Genomic DNA, 18,193 nt, shown 5'->3' with positions numbered 1-18,193 from the left:
GCTAAAGTGGTTTTGATTTCTGCAATTTATATTGGGCTTTGGATTCAACAAAATTTGTTTAAATTTAGCCCAAATTTTATTCAAATTCCAGTTTTCCTTTCCATTTCTTATGGAACATTGGATATTTATGTTATATCAGTTGTTCTTGAAATGCTTTTGATCTCTAAAATTTGGGAAGAAAACATAATTGTATCGAGTGTACAACTCAGTATAGGGTAAAGGCATCCAGTGTTTTACTTCCTCCATTCTCTGTTTGGACATCAACACACACTCCAATATACATGTTTCATTATTATTGTTTTACCTATATATTTAGAAAAGCAATAAAAATATAATTATAGTAAAGCACTTTTCATGACGAATATATCAATATTACTTTTTTCATATAATCATAATTTTCTTATTAATTAAGATTTTGAGGTTTTACTGCACGATTTCTTGGACGACACATATGTGAGAACTAAGGTAGTAACAATCTATTAGTATCATTTTTTTTTCCATATCAAACCATTTTTTTATTTACTAACGACTTAATATTTCGAGGTTTAATTGCGCACATTCTAGTACAACATCTATTTGAGAACTGAGGTAGTAATAAATTACAACCAAACCGGAATCTGCTATTACAAATTCATGCTTCTCGAGTATCGTACGGTGTATACCACAAATTTAAGTGATTGATTTGATATGTCGCTAATGGCACCACATGGCTGTTTTCACTATCATGATTCATTCGTGAACCCTACGTGCTTCCTATTACCTATATATATCATGATGTTGAATGTCCATAATTGTATTTTAAATTTATTGGCTATGAAAGATAGATTCTGGATAAGGAACATAGTATAATGTAGAAAAATAATACTATTCTAAGATTTTTACCCCTCTTATTACCGACTTCACGTTTTGTATTAGATGCTATGACCATATTATGATTATTTATTTATAATAGCATGAAGATCCACACCAAGAATTTGTCACAACTCACAAGACACTACGTATAACACGCTAGTTGGTTCCCCTGAATATATAGCCTCAAGGTCATCCTCACTTCATAAGAAACGGCAAAAAGTAAACCGCCACTAACTAATTTCTTTAACTAATTAGATAATTAATTAAGTTTGTAAAAAGCTATTAGATGTCTAACAGTAACCGTATAGAGTAATAGTAATGTGCACAACAATTTAAATCACAAAAATATGGTTTGGCATTTGATTTTCAATGAGATTTTTTCTATTTCCTTTAATTCTACGGAGGCTATGACTGGTGGGTCCAACATGTAATAACTTTATACATTATTTCTAATTTTTTTAATTGTATACATGTTTTCAGAAAGAATTGTAAAAATATATCCGTACATGTTTTTTAATTATATATGCCGCAGGCTAAAAACGTGTGATCGAGTGTTCGACTTGGCGAAAATATGTGGGACCGACAGCACTGCGTTGGTCCTGCAGACTGGCTGCGCGGTACAGCACAATTCCGCGGGCTGGCAATGCGACACTAGCCAAGATGCAAAGAAATACAACGTGCATGCATGAGGCTCAGTCACGTGCAGCTGTCTCGCGGTGCCGCTTGGCTGACCCGTGGGACCGACGCGGTACTATTCATCCACAACGCAAGATTATTCCGGCTAATAGTCCCGCACCTTCGCGCTGTGCCAAACAACCGGTCATGCGTTTCCATTCCACGGCACACGTATATTTTTGCAATTTTTTCGAAAGCATGTAGATAACTGTAAAAACACTAAAGTTAATGTATATTTTTAATTTTTTCTTGAAAATAGTCAATATGAATGAATGTTATTTGCTTAAAATATACAATGATTTAAACAGATCATATATTGGATATATAATTTATAATCATTTAATGTTTGCTTATTTATTTATAAAGCCCACGAAGATCAATTCGTATTTGAGAATGTGTCTATGGAACATGCAAAAATTCTTTATTACCATAAAAGTGCACTAAATATATTCTAACTGCAAAAGAAAAAAAAAGCAGGGGAAGGAAAGGTGCATGTGTACGAGCGGGAGCCCAGGGAGAGGATTTCGGATTTTTGTTTTTGTTAGGTCTAGTGGTCTAGATGAATCAGTTTTGTTAGAAACTTTCTTACTAATCGGTGTATCTTTTAACTACCGTAGGAAAAAAAAACTCTGCACTTGTGGATCCTCGTCTTCTTTTGTTGTGCCACGTGGCAGCTTGAGATACGGATGGCTAAAGGGCCCGCCCGGCCTGGCCCGGCCCAGGCTCGGCTGGGCACGGCCCAGCAGCCATCGGGCCGGCACGGCCCGATAGGCACTTCGTGCCGGGCCGTGCCGGCCCATGGGTTGCACCTCCCACCCAGGCACGGCCCACCAGCTGTCGGGGTGTGCCGTGCCGGCCCGAAGGCATGGGTGGCCCATCGGGCCTTTTATAAAATAAGTCTATTTTTCGTCCCTCCTCTTTAGGCTATTTCATATGTATAACTAAAATAAGTTTATTTTCTGTTCCTCCTCTTTGGGCTGACATATGTATAGCTAAAATAAGTCTATTTTCCATCCCTCCTCTTCGGCTGACATATATATAGATAAAAAAAAGTCTATTTTAGATCCCTATTCTTTCATCCATGGCATATAATATGTCTATTTTTACTCCCATATTATTTTTGTGTCGGGCCTAGCTGTCGGCCCATCGTGCCGGTGGAGGGGCCCAGGCACGGCCCGGTGGTCGGGCCGGGCCGGCACGGGCCAAAATGCCGTGCATGGGCCGGGCCGTCGGGCCTCGGGCCTTTTGGCCATAGCTTCAGAGTGTTTTAGGAAGCCACGTGGCAGTTCGAGAGCGTTTTTAGGAAGTTTAATGGAATTTTAGTATATAATAGAAGATAGATAGATAGATAACTAATGTAAACGTTAAATAGACATGTATATGCATGTGCTCCGAGGGACGTTTGATGCCTCAACAATATTTTAGGGTGAATCGGAGTATATCTGAAAATGTACACTACCTCTGACTAATGAGGTTCGTAGCTACTTCACACAACTTTGGTCAGAAGAAAAAAAAAAAGAAGATGAGGCATTTCTACGAGTGAATCTTTAGAATTTTAAAAACTATCCCCTCCGTTTCATATTATAAATCATTTTGACTTTTTTAAGTCAAACTTGACTAAGGTTATAAAAAAATTTAGCAACATATATAACACCAAATTAATTTTATTAAATATAAAATTTAATATATTTTAATGATATGTTTGTTTTGTATTAAAAGTGGTACTCTATTTTTCTACAAACTTGATCAACCATAACAAAACTGACTAGGAAAAAATTCAAAGGGACTTATAATATGAAGGGGTTATAGGAGAATTTAGCAACATATATAACACCAAATTAGTTTTATTAAATAAAACATTTAATATATTTTAATGATATGTTTGTTTTGTATTAAAAGTGGTACTCCATTTCTCTACAAACTTGATCAAACATAAAAAATGATTGACTAGGAAAAAAACAAATCGACTTATAATATGAAGCGCACAGAGTAGATGATATCCCATGAGTTGATATGGGATGTTTTGACAAAAGTTTAGATGTAACTTCAAGATCAGATGATATCATTTTATTACAACAGATAAATTGTTGGAGTTCAAATTTGCATGCACGTTTGAGTTTAGTTGGTCCCGACCACATATTTAGGCCTTATTTGATGATCTAACAAGGGACATTAAGAGCCCTTTGACCCTATGCCTTAAAATTTCTTTTTATAACATAGCTGAACGTGAGGGCTCTTTATATTATTAATAATTATTTATTTATTTATTTATTTATTTATTTATTTATAGTCGATCCAATGGCTTTATTTTTATAATATAGCGCAACGTGAAAACTTTATATTATGATTAATTAATTAATTGTATATAGTGAGCTCTACATAGACCTTAATAACCTGAATGCACGGGCTATAACTAGCCGGCGCACCAAGGTGCGCGGATTTTCAAGTTTGATCTAACTACCGTACCAACTACCAAGTACCAACCCAACCAATTCATTGGCCATTTTTTTTGGCAAAATTATATACATTTATTCGGTTTGCTACCAACATGAAGTCAACATTTAGAGTGACTAAACGGAGCATTAGCACTGCTACCAATTGTTTGTCTTCAATCCAAACTAGCATAAATACCATTTAAGTTGCTAAAAAAATGATAGGGCACCATTCTCATCACGTCGCAATATGTACAGCACAAACTTGCCCTCATTTCCAAGGCCATTGGATTAATTCCACTTTAAGACCAGCAACAAAATTATGCGAACGGATTTCCCATCTTGCGCATTGGAACACCTACAAGCCCACAAGAATAGAACTCCGTAAATGCACCAAAAAGAACAGAGATATCCAGTTCCAGTAACATCATGTTACTGCCATAGTACTAATAATCATATTGTTACAGATTTTACAAGATGCAACACAGGCAATATACATGTGGTATTCTCATAGCCTACTAGCTGATGCCCTCAGCAATACATCATAAAACAAAACATAAAGACAAAGCTTTGGAGATCCTTCATTGCAACGATCATGATTGTTCATGATTTACTGCTGCGACGCAATCTTTTCATGCCTTGGATGAAAAGTGTGAACCAGATTATTTTTGTCATCGTTGTTTCTGTATTACATGGAAGAAAACGTAGTGGACAAAGGTACTGGGACGAGAAACCTAGTTCCAATAGAACTTCATATACAAGAAAAGTATGAACAAATAATTGATTTCTAAAACAAATGAAACGTATCTGATATTTACACAAAGCCCTATGAAAAGATCTGTTGGATGACTGCCTCGGCATTCCCACCATATTGCATAAGCAGTTGGATGGCGTCAGCCCTTGGCAAGGCAAGAAATTCCTAAAATAAAAAGATAAAACAATGAAAAATATGTAAAATAGATTTGATTAATTCCTTATAAGTTTACATGTGCAAGTTATTGATCCCATGCCAAACCTGGGAGTAAAACATATTCTGACTATGCCTATGAATATATTCTACTCTGAATATATTCAGTTTTAGATAATCAAAATCTGAACTAGTCCCTAGCTAGCTTAGATTATTATCAGGTATTACAGGATTAACCACAAATTAGTGCTAAATACTACCTCCGTTTCAGGTTATAAGACTTTCTAGCATTGCCCATATTCATATAGATATTAATGAATCTAGGCACACATATATGTCTAGATTCATTAACATATATATGAATGTGTGCAATACTAGAAAGTCTTATAATATGAAATGGAGGAAGTAGAAAGTAGTGTAAAGTGGCGGAAGGCTGAGAAGGAATATTTAGCAAGTGTTTATACCAAAGGTTATCCTAAGATTTATGTACATGGTGTGTGTCAAACAAACAAAAGCACCCAAAAGAATATGTTGCTTACCATGACCTTGAGTATGGCGTTTTCATCACAGGTAACTTCTGATGACTCCTGAGGGCTACTACCTTCATCTAGCACCTTGCCACTAGAGCATGTTGTTATTTGAGAAGATCCATTAGCACATTCATCTGTAAGAACCTTGGACATATTGTGACTCCCCGCAGATGGATCAACCTCTTTTAGAGAATCAATCTTCAAAAAGTGCTCAAAACGGTCCTTGCACATCTGAAGCTTAAACCATTCGCTGTGTGTGTGAAGTGTTGTTCTAATTATCTTCATTAACTGAGGTTCTTCAATACCAAGCCTCCTGCTCATTGCAATCTTCAAAAGAGACATGCATAAAGCCCACAATATCATTCAGCTTCTGGCAAGTGTCATAGCAACTGGCATGTGTAGCAAGTTGCAAGGCAGACACCGAATTACGTGGAATAAGCACAATGTGCACTAAAAAAGATCTGAAGTTCTGGATGATACTAGCAATCTACTATACTTTTATTTTAAGAAAACTGATGGAAGAATGAATAATTCGTAATTGGATTAACATGATCAAAAGCACTGGAACCATCAATTTTACATGACATAAGGGTAATTGCATTGCACCCAATGAACCAAGTACTCCCATAATAGTATACACAGATTTAACTAGTATTTTCACATCAAGTTCGCTTGATTGTTTTTGTTAAAAAGAAATTTTAGGCTCATCCAAATAAAATTATCCAAAATAAGAGCTAGAACTAGAAGTTCTCAACCAGGCACAAAATACAGACTAACAGAGTGGGAAATAATCCAGAGATAATGGATGGGGCACTGCCCCCAAGGTTTCCAAAGTTGACTCCCATGAATTCTGGTGGGACGAACAAAGTAGATAGGTAAATCCTAATTTAAACTGTTACATTACATAGATCAAAGTAAATAAATAAACCTCAAGATAAAAATAAATAAAACTTGAGAAAAAAATAAAGAATTAAACCTCAGGCCTTGTTTGGTATGCTTGGCCTTCACTGTGATTGTTAGTCCACCACAGGAATGGATTACATACCATATTTCTTTCATGCATTTCCACCAATAGTAAAAAAGTTGTAGTCTACTACCATGAGTATTCAATATAAATACATTAAATTGAGAGTGCAGAGCAATTCCACTTGCTAATAATAACAAAATCCAAACATTAGCCATACCTGGAGAGAACTTGCAAGAACGGGCAATGATACTGACTTTGTGAGTACATCTTCACAGGGTTGAATTAGTGTTACTAAAGTTTCCTTCAAAGGTTTCAGTAAAGCTTGGTTACTGGCAGCAAGAGGCCCCAGATGAGTGGATGCGACCTTGAGAGCAGCTCCGTGATCACCAGAAGCTACTAGCTTAAGAAATTCAACCTGAAATGCAAAACATTGGTGAGATATCGAAGGAATTGCTTCTTACTTATTAGACTTGCATGCTAGTTCTGATCATATCAGGGTTCCCTATCTTTTCTTTCCTGGTCCTGAGTCAAACAGGTCTCACCTGTTTCAGCTGAAATAGAATAATAGGGTTTTTCAAGAAGAAATCAGGATCCATATTGTTTATCTCTTCAACAACTTTTGAAGCCATTCCTTTGCGTGTGAGATCCCTCATCTCTAGAATAGCTTCATATTTCTGATCTTGATTACTTCTAGAATCAGGCAAACCAGTATCTGCCATCAAGTCCTAAAACAGGTATAACCATCAATAAACCTTTGTTTTGTGAACAGTATAGGATTCTGGCTCAGAATAATGAATATAAAACAAATCTTACTGGTTTAACTATCATATCATCTTCATCCATGCCAAGAGCAGAACATAAAATAGCATGTTTATTTGCATCCAATGGGATCTCACAACCATAATCCAGATCATCTACCCGTCCTCTCCATCTCTTCCGCCGTCGTTGCCCCGATGCACTGCTTCTAACCCTACGTAATCTCCTGGACCAGGAATCATGATGGGAAGTATCACTGGTGCTACAATTTCCATTCTGATTGTTAGTCATTTGAAAATCAATCTGTGTTTCAGTACTGTCTTCTTGCTTATCTACGAAATTGACATCATTACTTTGGTTATTGCTTTGCAATCCTACAGAACATGCAACAAAACAGTTTGCGTTAGTGCTAAATAAAACCAAGAATAGCAGTTAACTGAGCATAAAACACAACCAAAAAATTGCTTATATGAGTTGATCAAAATTGTCAGCTAGCAAGTGTCATTACCAGGAAGGACATGGGAACCACCTTCAACTATTCCCCTATATATACAGTACTCGTGTATAAGTTTATCCAGAAGTGGCAGATCCAGCTTCATTCGGCACAATTCATTCTGGCATTATTACAGAGAGTTAACTTAAAGATATTGGATATCAAGGAAGGTATATGTTAGCAATGGTTGAAACATAAATGTATTTTATTTCAAAAAAAAAAAGCAAGAACATAAAAAATAGAAAACTAGGCTCATTCAGTTGCATCAAATAACATGCCACAAAATGCAGATCATAATCTGTTGGACATTGTATTTCTTAAAATAATCAATGATAATGATGCAACCATTAATATGCCAATCAAATTAACTATTGGGGTCTCTTGCCATACCTTACACTATCAAGATTCAATGAAATACAAACCACACATTAAAATTGTGCAAACCAAAAAACTCAATTATTACGGGTGTGTCCAAAGCACCAAATTTGAGGGGGAAACAGTACACACTGAAGGGAAAAAACATCACTTTGATCTTTATGAATTCAATCACACAAGACAATAAAATCCATATGGAACTAAAAACAAAAAATACTTAGAACTATTTACTGTGCCACAACATTCAAAAGTATCACATCCTAGCCCCATTCCGTTATACCGGTCTTGTGCACAACATGCAAGCATTTGTGATGCACACTTGTTACTTGTTACTCAGTAACTCAGGGAAAACAAGTAGTGTTCTTTATTGGCAGATGTTTACAACAGACACAAGCAACAGAAAGCAAATTAGAAGTTACTCTTGACAATATTAATATACTCATAACAGACAATATTAAAGCATCCTACTAATATAGTATCAACAGGTACAATTCTCAGAACTCTGGTGGACATTTGATGTTTCCAAACGCAGGAATGAAGCCGCAGTATGGCATGTCCATTGACCAGGTATGGATAACATCAGCATGCAGGATGCAATAGTCAGGCACACCTTATACCAAAGAGTTATGGGCTTGGGTTCATAGAAGGGAAATAAGTGCCAAGGGAATGGCTGGACGGCATCAGCTTGTAGGGGATGAGAGGAGACTATAGATTAGGATGAATAAATTTAGGAAGAGATAATAGATTAACTAATTTGCATTGCTTGGTTGCTAATGGATACATGCTACCCTTTTGTAGGGGTTCACATGGCCATGCAATCTATGATATCCATGTAATACATCCAAGAAAAATCCAACTAATAAGGAATCTAATTATTCTTAACTCTAATTGCCAACTGATAGATATCAGCAGGTCCACGTGAACAGTACTTGCCAATACAGTACCACTGGTCTGTTCACATGACTAGTAATTTTTGCGCATAACAAGTTGAGCCGTGACTAGATGTGAACTTGTAAGTTATGATTGGGATTATTTGCATCCATTTAGTATTTTATATACTGCAATTCAGTACCATCATCAGGCAGGCATCCATATTTTTCTCTTCTTGGGACAGGGATGAAGCTATTGATTGGTGGGCATTGTCAGCAACTTGAAACTTCGCTTACTACACGTTGGGAACTGCTTGCTGCTGATACTAAAAAGTAAATTCTGAAATGGATTCATGGCACAGCAAGAGCAAATGTCTATTGTCTAAAATCATAGGTGGTCAGGTGGACTGAATAAATATTTATCTCTTAACAGTAATACAGTACCCATTGACAATAATAATATTAATAGTGTATTTACATTACTTTAAAACTAGAAAAACAGCAACTCCATATCATAGCTGAACTCCATACTTAAATTTTAAATTTGCAATACAACCTGAAATGCTTGAAATAAATCTCCTTTCGCAAACTTCAAGCTGTCAACAGCCCCTTGTCTTGTCAACTCCACAGCATGTGCTAGGGCTTGCACATCTACCTGACATTCAAATATTAAAAGTTTTTACATGGAGCATAATATTGGTAAATCATTATAAGAAGTGCTTGCCTCATCAAATGGTGGCGCTTCTAGCGAGCATTCCTGAGGAACTGCAGGTGGATCACGGTCATCAAACAGCAGCCGTTCAGTCAGATCAGATATAGGCGAAGAAATTCCTTGGCGCGAGCAAAGCAGTTTGTGGATGCTTTTCAAAGTATTGTATGATTGTCAGAATATTGCAGACAAAGTAGCCTAAGCAACTACTGTTAAAATGTCAAAATGGTGTAGTGTGTAAGCTACCTTATCAAGTACCGTAATGTCATTGATAGAATAGGATCATAAGCTTGTAAATGAGCTCTCAATATGGATGATAGCAATCCAGCAAGCTCAAATCGCTTCTTTATAGACCACTGCAGAGCAGAACATTTTAACCAGATGAAATATGTTGTATCTTTCGATAAAAAAGTGTAGTATCTGAAATAAGAACAGATTTCCTATTATACACTAAAAAGTGTTCAAGGATGTAAATCAACAAACTCTGTAATTTTAAACATAGTTAAGAGAAGCAGTGGACATGGTATACTCGATAAAAGAAGAGTTGATAAAATGGTAAAGCATCCAATCAATGGAAGATACAACTCTGAAAAAGAGAAATAATAATAATTACAAGCTTTTTTTCCTCTTGAATCTATTGATGTCAAAAGTACATGTAAGTTGCCATGTAAAGAAGTTAATATGCTCAAATGGAAATGCTAAGAACAAGTTAAAAAGTTCACATTCTTCTGTTAAACACATAACATGGACAGATGATCATACATACCTCATTTGCTACAGGGGATGACTGATCATCTTTGTCATAAATCAATACTAGCAGTATATGCTTGAACTCCTCATAAGCTTCCTTCAGAGCATACCAACATGTCAAATTTCCAATATTCATTATGAAAGATCCAAACAAACAAAACAAGACTACTCCTTCAAGTCATAAGTATTTGACGTTTAGGACAAGATTCAGTCAAACTGTTAAATTTTGAACATCAATTTTATATTAGAATAAATTTTATAAAATATAATAAGTTTATGATATTATTATAGTACTTTTAGAGGCAAATCTATGCATACCATTTTCTTAAAACTAAGCATTTGAGGAATTACTGATGGTCAGAGTTCCAAAAGTTTGACCAAATTTGTCCTAAACATCAAATATTTCTGACTTGACGGTGTACTATGATCTTGAACAAAAATTAGTATACATGTGCACAGTCAGATGTCACAAAATAGTCTGAAACCTATCTGAGTTTCCATAGCTGTGAATTGTTCACATCATCACATGTATGCATATCCTTTTGTACTAGCATTACAGGTTAATACCGTTAGTTGGCATCAACAATATGTGTTTGTCTATAATGGACACCAACCCACTCTAACATGCAAGAAGTGCACCAGATTGATCCTATATTATTTTTAAGATAGGTGCAAGGTTAGTGCATAATATCACCCGCTAGAAAATAAAGATGCAACAGGAAAGAAATGCTAAAGAATGATAAAGGTGACACATTATTTATAAGATAAGTATGTGGTAAGTGCATAATATCACTCTGCTAGGAAATAAATATGTAACATGAAAGATAATGCTATAGAGAGTGATAAAGTTTTGTTATCAACATATAAAACTTAGGGCTTCCCGTTTTGTTTTATAAAAACCAGGCCTTTTCCTGTCAAGAAAACACCCCTCCGAAATATGCAACAAAACTCTTGGATAGACCTTGAAGTATGCCATTCAGTAGGCTATATTGCCAACCTTGGCCACTGCATTATATCATGCGAAGCTCGAAAGCTTATGCACTTATTATGTAGGTAGACAGCATATTTGAAGCATAAAATGCATTACATTGATAGGTGACTGAATACAGGCAAATTGAAAAGTTTAGCAGGAGGCCACCCATTTTAGTACATTAAAAGCCAGTGAATGAAAAATCCAATCTGTATATCTCAATATACTGGGTCCTCAATAAAAACATAACTACCCTGCCTCGTACATGATGACCATAGATTCATGCTGGATGGGGGCCAGAATCCAAATGTACAACTTTTGGCCAAACCTGGTATTTTGGTACTCCCTCTGTTGATTTTAAAGGGGTGCATTTTGATTTCACAATGTCAACTTTGCATATTTTGACCCAAAAATTAGTCAAATTAGAAGTACATGTAGTGTACTAAAATTTCAAAGTGTTCTCATATGATATTGGTTCCATAGGTATAAAGAAATCAATGGCCAAGGTTTAATCTGCACAATTTTTGAAAATAAAATGCGACTTCTAAAACACAACAGAGGCAGTATTTATGTTTAATGTAGACCCTTATAATATATTTAAAAATTCCCGCCACCAGGCTGGAATAGGCAAGAAACAAGATGTTATGATAATGAATTTTAGAACCACATCAAGTAGGACCATGACATGGTACAGAGCCATAAGTCCATAATGATGAGTCCATTGAATAGTTTATTCGCATCCTCATTTATCAATTAGCATGGCCTTTGTACTTCTTGTAAGCAAAAAGAAGTATAACTAAACTTAAGGGAAGTGACGAGAGCTCTTCCTGCCTTCTAATATAATTCCAATACATTAATTTACGGTAACAAAAATGTATAGCTGTTTACAATGAAAGAGGGTCAAGTGAGTATTTCAGCAGGTAGGTTCCACATGATACCACTTTTCTGTATGATTGTGGTACAAAACATGGTAGCAGTACCAGTGGCGGAGCCAACAATTTTACGAAGCCTGGGCAAAACTAATCATTAAAATCACTACCCACGTATTTTATGAAGCCTAATTTTATGAAACGGATGATTGATATGCGCAGTTTTAAGTAGGTTACACCACCGTAACTCATATTTCTCCATCAAGTGCATGCCTGGACAGACTCCACCGCGCATGCATGCAACGGCAAGAATTACCCATCTTGCTGCTTCTTGCGATGAGGTGCCTTAAGCATTTACCTGGTACTAAAACGGTGCAGTACAAATTTTGCCAGGGCAAATAGCAAAACTAGTAGAGAAATCGGTTAATCTCTCAGGGCCGCGCTCGGCAGAGCCTGGGCAACTGCCCGCCCTAGCCGGGCGGTGAATCCGCTGCTGAGCGGTACAGTTTTTTGACATGAAAGAAGATGCAGTGTCACAAACATGGTAGCAGTATATTCTCCTATAACAGAAAATTCAGTGTCACAAACATGGTAGCAGTATATTTTCCTATAACTCTTCTGGTTAAGGTTAACCTTCAGTGGTGCCTATATGACTTTTCCAGCCTAGGCATACGTCAGGACCTAGGGGGCAGGCAAGCACCTAACTAAGGCCTAGGAGAACACAGGGCCCAACAACAAATACCAGTAAAGCAGTAACTACTGGTTGAGTGGCCCGCTATAGTGATTATGTTAATACCTTTATAGGATTATTTTATCATACTCAACACCAACGCTTTGTTTGAATACACAATGGATTGCATATGGCATAAATTGAGATATATGATACAGGCTCCTACCGCTGTTAGATTGAGAAAGGCATAGAAACTGCCCAACCATTTGGTAAACTCACTAAGGCAACTGTACTCAAACAAAACACTAAGGATATGCTTGGTACTTGGCCATGAGGAGCAACAGGGAGCTAAGAAAACTAGCCCGTGGAAGCTATGCTTTCCTTGCCTTGTCCAACCATTTGGTTATTTCACTTTTGACAACAAGTTTTTGCTAGTTGTTTGGTTCTTACACTAGCAAAACTATCTGGCAAGCATGATTGGTGATAGAGCCAACTTTATGATAGTATCGCAAACAGTATACTCAAGTATATACACCTCAATGTCATGTGCTACTGGCCAAAGTTAGAATCCTACTTGGGAACACACATTCAGTCATCTATTCTTTCTATAAGGCTAATGCCCACTAAACACCCAAAGCTCAACATGCAAGCATAGTATTTATTAGCACTCCTAAACCTACATGCAAGCATGCCATACCAACCCAGTAAGCACATAAAGCTCAACATACAAGCATATATATAGTAATTATATCTACAATTTATTTCATTCTAAAACTAAACATACATATGCTTAATCATCATTCTCAAATCATTTTCATAATATTTCAATCCAAATCATTTCATCATTTCTCCAATATGCAACATATATCCCGCAGTAAAGCGTGGGGCATCATCTAGTTCACCTTATGTTTGACTGCCACAAAATTGTGTTAAGCGGACTATTAAGAAATGTTTACTGGTTAACCAATAGCTGCAAGCCCGCAACCTTCATGCACTACTCATATGATCCAACAACTTAGATATGGTGACTAGTTAACTCAATCCAAGCCCGACCAAATCAAAAACCAGTGAATGAACACTAGGGCCACACAAATGGATGGCATGCCGCAAACCACTGGGTGAGGATATCCCAGCACCAAATTCACGATCACCTACATAATTTGACTCCCTAAACGCCCCCAAAATGGAAGTAATTACAGCAGTTTCAAGTGAGAGGAGGAGAATATGGAGGCGAAGCATCACTCACCGGGTAGGCATCCAGCGCACAGGGCGCCAGTGCCGTGCGGAGGCAGTCCAGCGCCGCCTCCCTGTCCGCCTCCGTGCCGCTCCTCACAAGCTCCACGAATCTCTGCAGCGAGGAACAAAATTCATATCCAAGGTAGGTAAAGGAATCCCAGGGAGCGGAGGAGAGGCACGGACGGGTACCTGCTTGTGGAGGTGGAAGAGGAAGCGGTGGTCGAGGAGCGCGGCGGGGGCGTGGGCCCGGAGGAGCGCGAGCGCGGCGTCGACGTCCCCCTCCTCGAGCGCGGTGCGGGCGCGGCGGATGAGGAGGCGCGAGCGGTAGGAGGAGGACGGCGAGGGCGCCGAGGAGGAGGAGGAGGTGGCGGTGGTGGTGGAGGACGAGGACGGGGAGGAGGGCGGCGACGGGGAGGCCGGCGGGAGGAGGAGGCGGTCGGATCTGGCGAAGTCGAGCACGAGGGCGTCGAGCGCGTCCCAGTTCACCGGCGGCGACGACTGCGTCGGCGGCGGAGGAGGCGTGTCCATCGCGGTGGCGTGGGGGGAAACAGGTGGGGGATGATGAATGATGTTGGAGGAGGAAGTCGGTGGGAGGGCGTGTACGTGTAGCGAAATGGAGGTGCGATAAGTCGATACGCTTCTAGCAAAATGGGGGTAAATAAGTGATAACTGTGTCATGACGTCCACCGCGTTAGAGCAAGTTGAATAGTATAGCCAACTACTAGCTCCAATTCATCTATAACTAATTTAATAGTTCATTCATACAATAGTTACATACTACACTATTAATACCTAGTCCCACCTGTCATAGGCATATTGCGTCTTGGAGTCCGTGCTACAGCTGGCTACCAATCTGTAGCCCGCTGCTCTTCTCTCTCCTGATTTATCTTCTTAAAATATATTTACAGCTGGCTTATAACCTGCTATTGTACCTGCTCTTAGGCCCCCGTCGGACAAGAATGTTGTTTGGCAATCGATCGCTCTAGGGATGGGGCAGCGATCGATCCCCTCCCCCCTCCTTCCCTTTACCCCTCCACCTAGTTTCCTTTTTAGGCACAGCATTACTTTCCTATTTTAATAAATTTATACACCTAAAATTTATACACCTCAAGTTTACACATCTAAAGTTTAGAGACCAAAAGTTTATATATCCGATTCAAATTTGAATTTGAATTCAAATATTTTTTTATATATAGTATTTTTATACATCTAAAGTTTATACACCTAAAGTTTATAGACCTAAAGTTTATATACTCGTTTTAAATTTGAATTTGAATTATATCTGATTCAAATTTGAATTTGAATTCAAATATTTTCTATATATAGTATTTCTATACATCTAAAGTTTATACATCTAAAATTTATAGATCCAAAGTTTATAAGTCAAAAGTTTACATACCTGATTCAAATTTGAATTTGAATTCAAATATTTTCTATATATAGTATTTCTATACATCTAAAGTTTATACACCTAAAGTTTAATGACCCAAAGTTTATAAGTCAAAAGTTTACATACTCGATTCAAATTTGAATTTGAATTCAAATTTTTTATATATAGTATTTCTTCTGACTTATGTTTTTTTAAAAAATTTGTGTGGTGTACTGCAGTAGAAAGAGAAGAAGGGGAGGAGGAAGGGGACAAGACGGAGGAGTATAGGGGGAGGGGGAACTGATCGCTGGGCGATCGCCCTGGTGATCGATCGCCCATTAGCCTCCCCCCGCGTCGGATGGCCTATTCAGCTAAAGAAAAAGCCAAATTTTAAATTTTCAAACTTAATTTTGAGATTGATTTTGAGTTATTTTTAACGTAGTTTTTTTCAGTATTGATTTTTAAGTCACCAAGAATACATATATAAAAGTTTTACCTGTAAAATCATTTTTATTCCCTAATAAGCAGTTTTGGCTTATTAGGGAAAAAGCCAACCGATGGAGCCTGTAATTTCAGGGATTATTCATATAGTAGGATTAGTAATATTAATAGTAATTTTATTTGACAAGCATAAAAATCCTAAAGATAGGATGTGATGTAATCTTTCCATCGCGGATGTGACATTGGACAAGATCCAATTAAATGATGATAATCAAGGCAAGGTGCAAAAGCATGGGTAGGAAAGAACATCTGTATTAACTTCCATACATAATCTTAAAAAATCAGACCGGACTGACGGTTGAACCGGAAAAATTGGAACCAGCGACCTTGGCGGCTCAGTTCAGTAAAAAAACCGTCCCTACAATCGAACCGGTACAAAACCGATGAATTTTATGGGAAGCGGTGAACCTGTGGCGGTTTTCGAAGAATCGAACCGGTTTGAAATTTCTCTATGGTAGGATGGCATGATGGCATTATGAATTTATTATGTTACCACACTGCATTTATTTATTTTTATATTGTGTTCACATGATAATAGATATACTGGTTTATTTATGCATATTTTTACAGATTTGTGATGGTTCTATATTTAAAATAAAGCAAATCAAATATAATACTAATAAATAAAAAACCGACGTTTCGACCGGTGAATCGACGGCCAGAGTGGGTCAACCCCAGTCCACTTTTGTGTACTATGCTTCCATAACATCTCCTTCCTCGTTTTCTGTACGTACTCTTTTCAAACTACTAAATGGTGTATTTTCTTAAAAAATATATAAAGAAGTTGTTGTGAAAAAATCGTATTGATCTATTTTTCAAAATAAAGCTAATACTTAATCATGTACTAATAAGCTGTCCTTTTTCCCCAAGTCATTTAGCCGAACACAGCCAAATTTGAGTTTGGAAGTGATTTTTTCCTAACCGTGAACACATTTACTAAACTGTTAGACATTTTTTCAACTACTTTTTAAATAGAAGTATCTTTAAAAACCAATTAAACCCACCATATGATTTCTTTTATTATATTCCAAGAAGAGTTCTTAAAAAATTGATTATTATAGATTACGCTTCTTCTGGTAAGGTGATGAACAAAAAAGAAATATAGACTTGCAAGATGGGACATTATATATCAGCCAAAAGATCAAGTGGTCTTGCAGTTCATAATTTAGAATTTCAAAAGCAAAGTTTATTGAGTAAATGATTATTTAAATTAATAAATGAGCAAGGTGTTTGGCAAGACTTATTGAAAAGAAAATACTTGAAGAATTAATCAATTAACCAAGATGAGAGGAACCAAGGAGATTCCCATTTTTTATGGAGAGTTATGAAAGTTAAGAGTATATTTTTAAATAGGGTTTTTTTTTTACTGAAAGTGCTGCCAGGTCTTTGTCCAGCAGTTTGATTTTATTTATTAGGGAAAGAAATATTTACAAAAGGGAAACAAGAGAACAGAATTCTACAAAATTTGTAACCAAGTAAAAAACTAAATGTCTAAGAGGATCCTTCATTCTGCACAAATGCAGAAGAACATCATTCAAGAAAAGTGATCTCCTGGATTAGAAGGACAGTTGGATATCTAAAAAAATGAGCCCATTCCATTGTTTCCAAATATTCCAGGAAGCTAGAAAGAAAATTTCCAGAAAACCTTTCCTACCAAACCTCACTCTTGCAAGCACAATCATCTGGAAGAACTCCAAATTTCCATTCCAAATAATTCCAAGATGCTGCCAACATCTGATACTAAAGGGGTAGGAGAAGAACAGATGGTGTCTTGTTTCCCTTTGACCAGTGTTACAGAGAACACAAGTTAAATCATAAATAGGGTTAATTGGATCCATGCCATTGCAAATTTGCCTATTCAGAAAAATGTCATTACAATTCGTCTATTCATAAGCATGCCACTAAAATTTTACAAAATTAGAACCGTACCACTATTGTCATGTTTTCCATCCATCTCCTTCCTTTCTGTCTTCTTCCTTCCTTCTTCTGTCTTCTTCCCTCTCCTCACCTCTTTGCTCGGCAACGGCAACGACCACCACCATGTCTCTAGCGCCGCTGTGGCACCGATGTGGCTCCTCCTGCCGGAGAACACAGTGGGTGCTACCGCAAAGCGAGTTCTCCACGGGGAGCACGACACGACGGTCCTCAGCGCCACAGCCAAGAACGCCACCTTGGCCGGCGCAGTCGAGCCCAACGGGCGCGCGGCCGTCGTGGCGAGGGTAGCATTGCGGAGGAGCAGGACAAGAGGGCGCCACAGCGGCGT

At 37.5% G+C, this 18,193-nt stretch overlaps 1 protein-coding gene across 1 annotated transcript; it reads right to left on the bottom strand.

The window, feature by feature from the left end:
- Positions 1 to 4,164: 4,164 nt before the first annotated feature.
- On the bottom strand, positions 4,165 to 14,665 carry LOC127752403 (uncharacterized). The gene is made up of 12 exons (XM_052277739.1): positions 14,250 to 14,665; positions 14,071 to 14,172; positions 10,332 to 10,412; positions 9,812 to 9,921; positions 9,581 to 9,716; positions 9,413 to 9,511; positions 7,628 to 7,733; positions 7,177 to 7,493; positions 6,906 to 7,088; positions 6,581 to 6,778; positions 5,406 to 5,723; positions 4,165 to 4,878 (listed from the first exon to the last, which is right to left on the bottom strand). The coding sequence occupies exons 1-12, from the start codon at positions 14,586 to 14,588 to the stop codon at positions 4,786 to 4,788; spliced, it is 2,082 nt and encodes a 693-aa protein (XP_052133699.1). The 5' UTR covers positions 14,589 to 14,665; the 3' UTR covers positions 4,165 to 4,785.
- Between the last annotated feature and the right edge of the window lie 3,528 nt (positions 14,666 to 18,193).

This window comes from Oryza glaberrima, chromosome 10 (genome assembly GCF_000147395.1).
Source record: "Oryza glaberrima chromosome 10, OglaRS2, whole genome shotgun sequence".
Classification (NCBI taxonomy): Eukaryota; Viridiplantae; Streptophyta; class Magnoliopsida; order Poales; family Poaceae; genus Oryza; species Oryza glaberrima.
Note: the sequence above shows the minus strand (reverse complement) of the source record. Positions and strands in the feature narration are given on the sequence as shown.

Bases quoted from the DNA above. Each gene is read 5' to 3' on its own strand.
- LOC127752403 (XM_052277739.1), bottom strand. From the start codon at position 14,588: ATGGACACGCCTCCTCCGCCGCCGACGCAGTCGTCGCCGCCGGTGAAC. The intron at 7,734-9,412 runs GTTGTATTGCAA...TAATAATGCCAG, and splicing joins ATTTATTTCAAGCATTTCAG to AATGAATTGTGCCGAATGAA. The intron at 5,724-6,580 runs GTATGGCTAATG...TCTCTTTTGAAG, and splicing joins TTCTTGCAAGTTCTCTCCAG to ATTGCAATGAGCAGGAGGCT.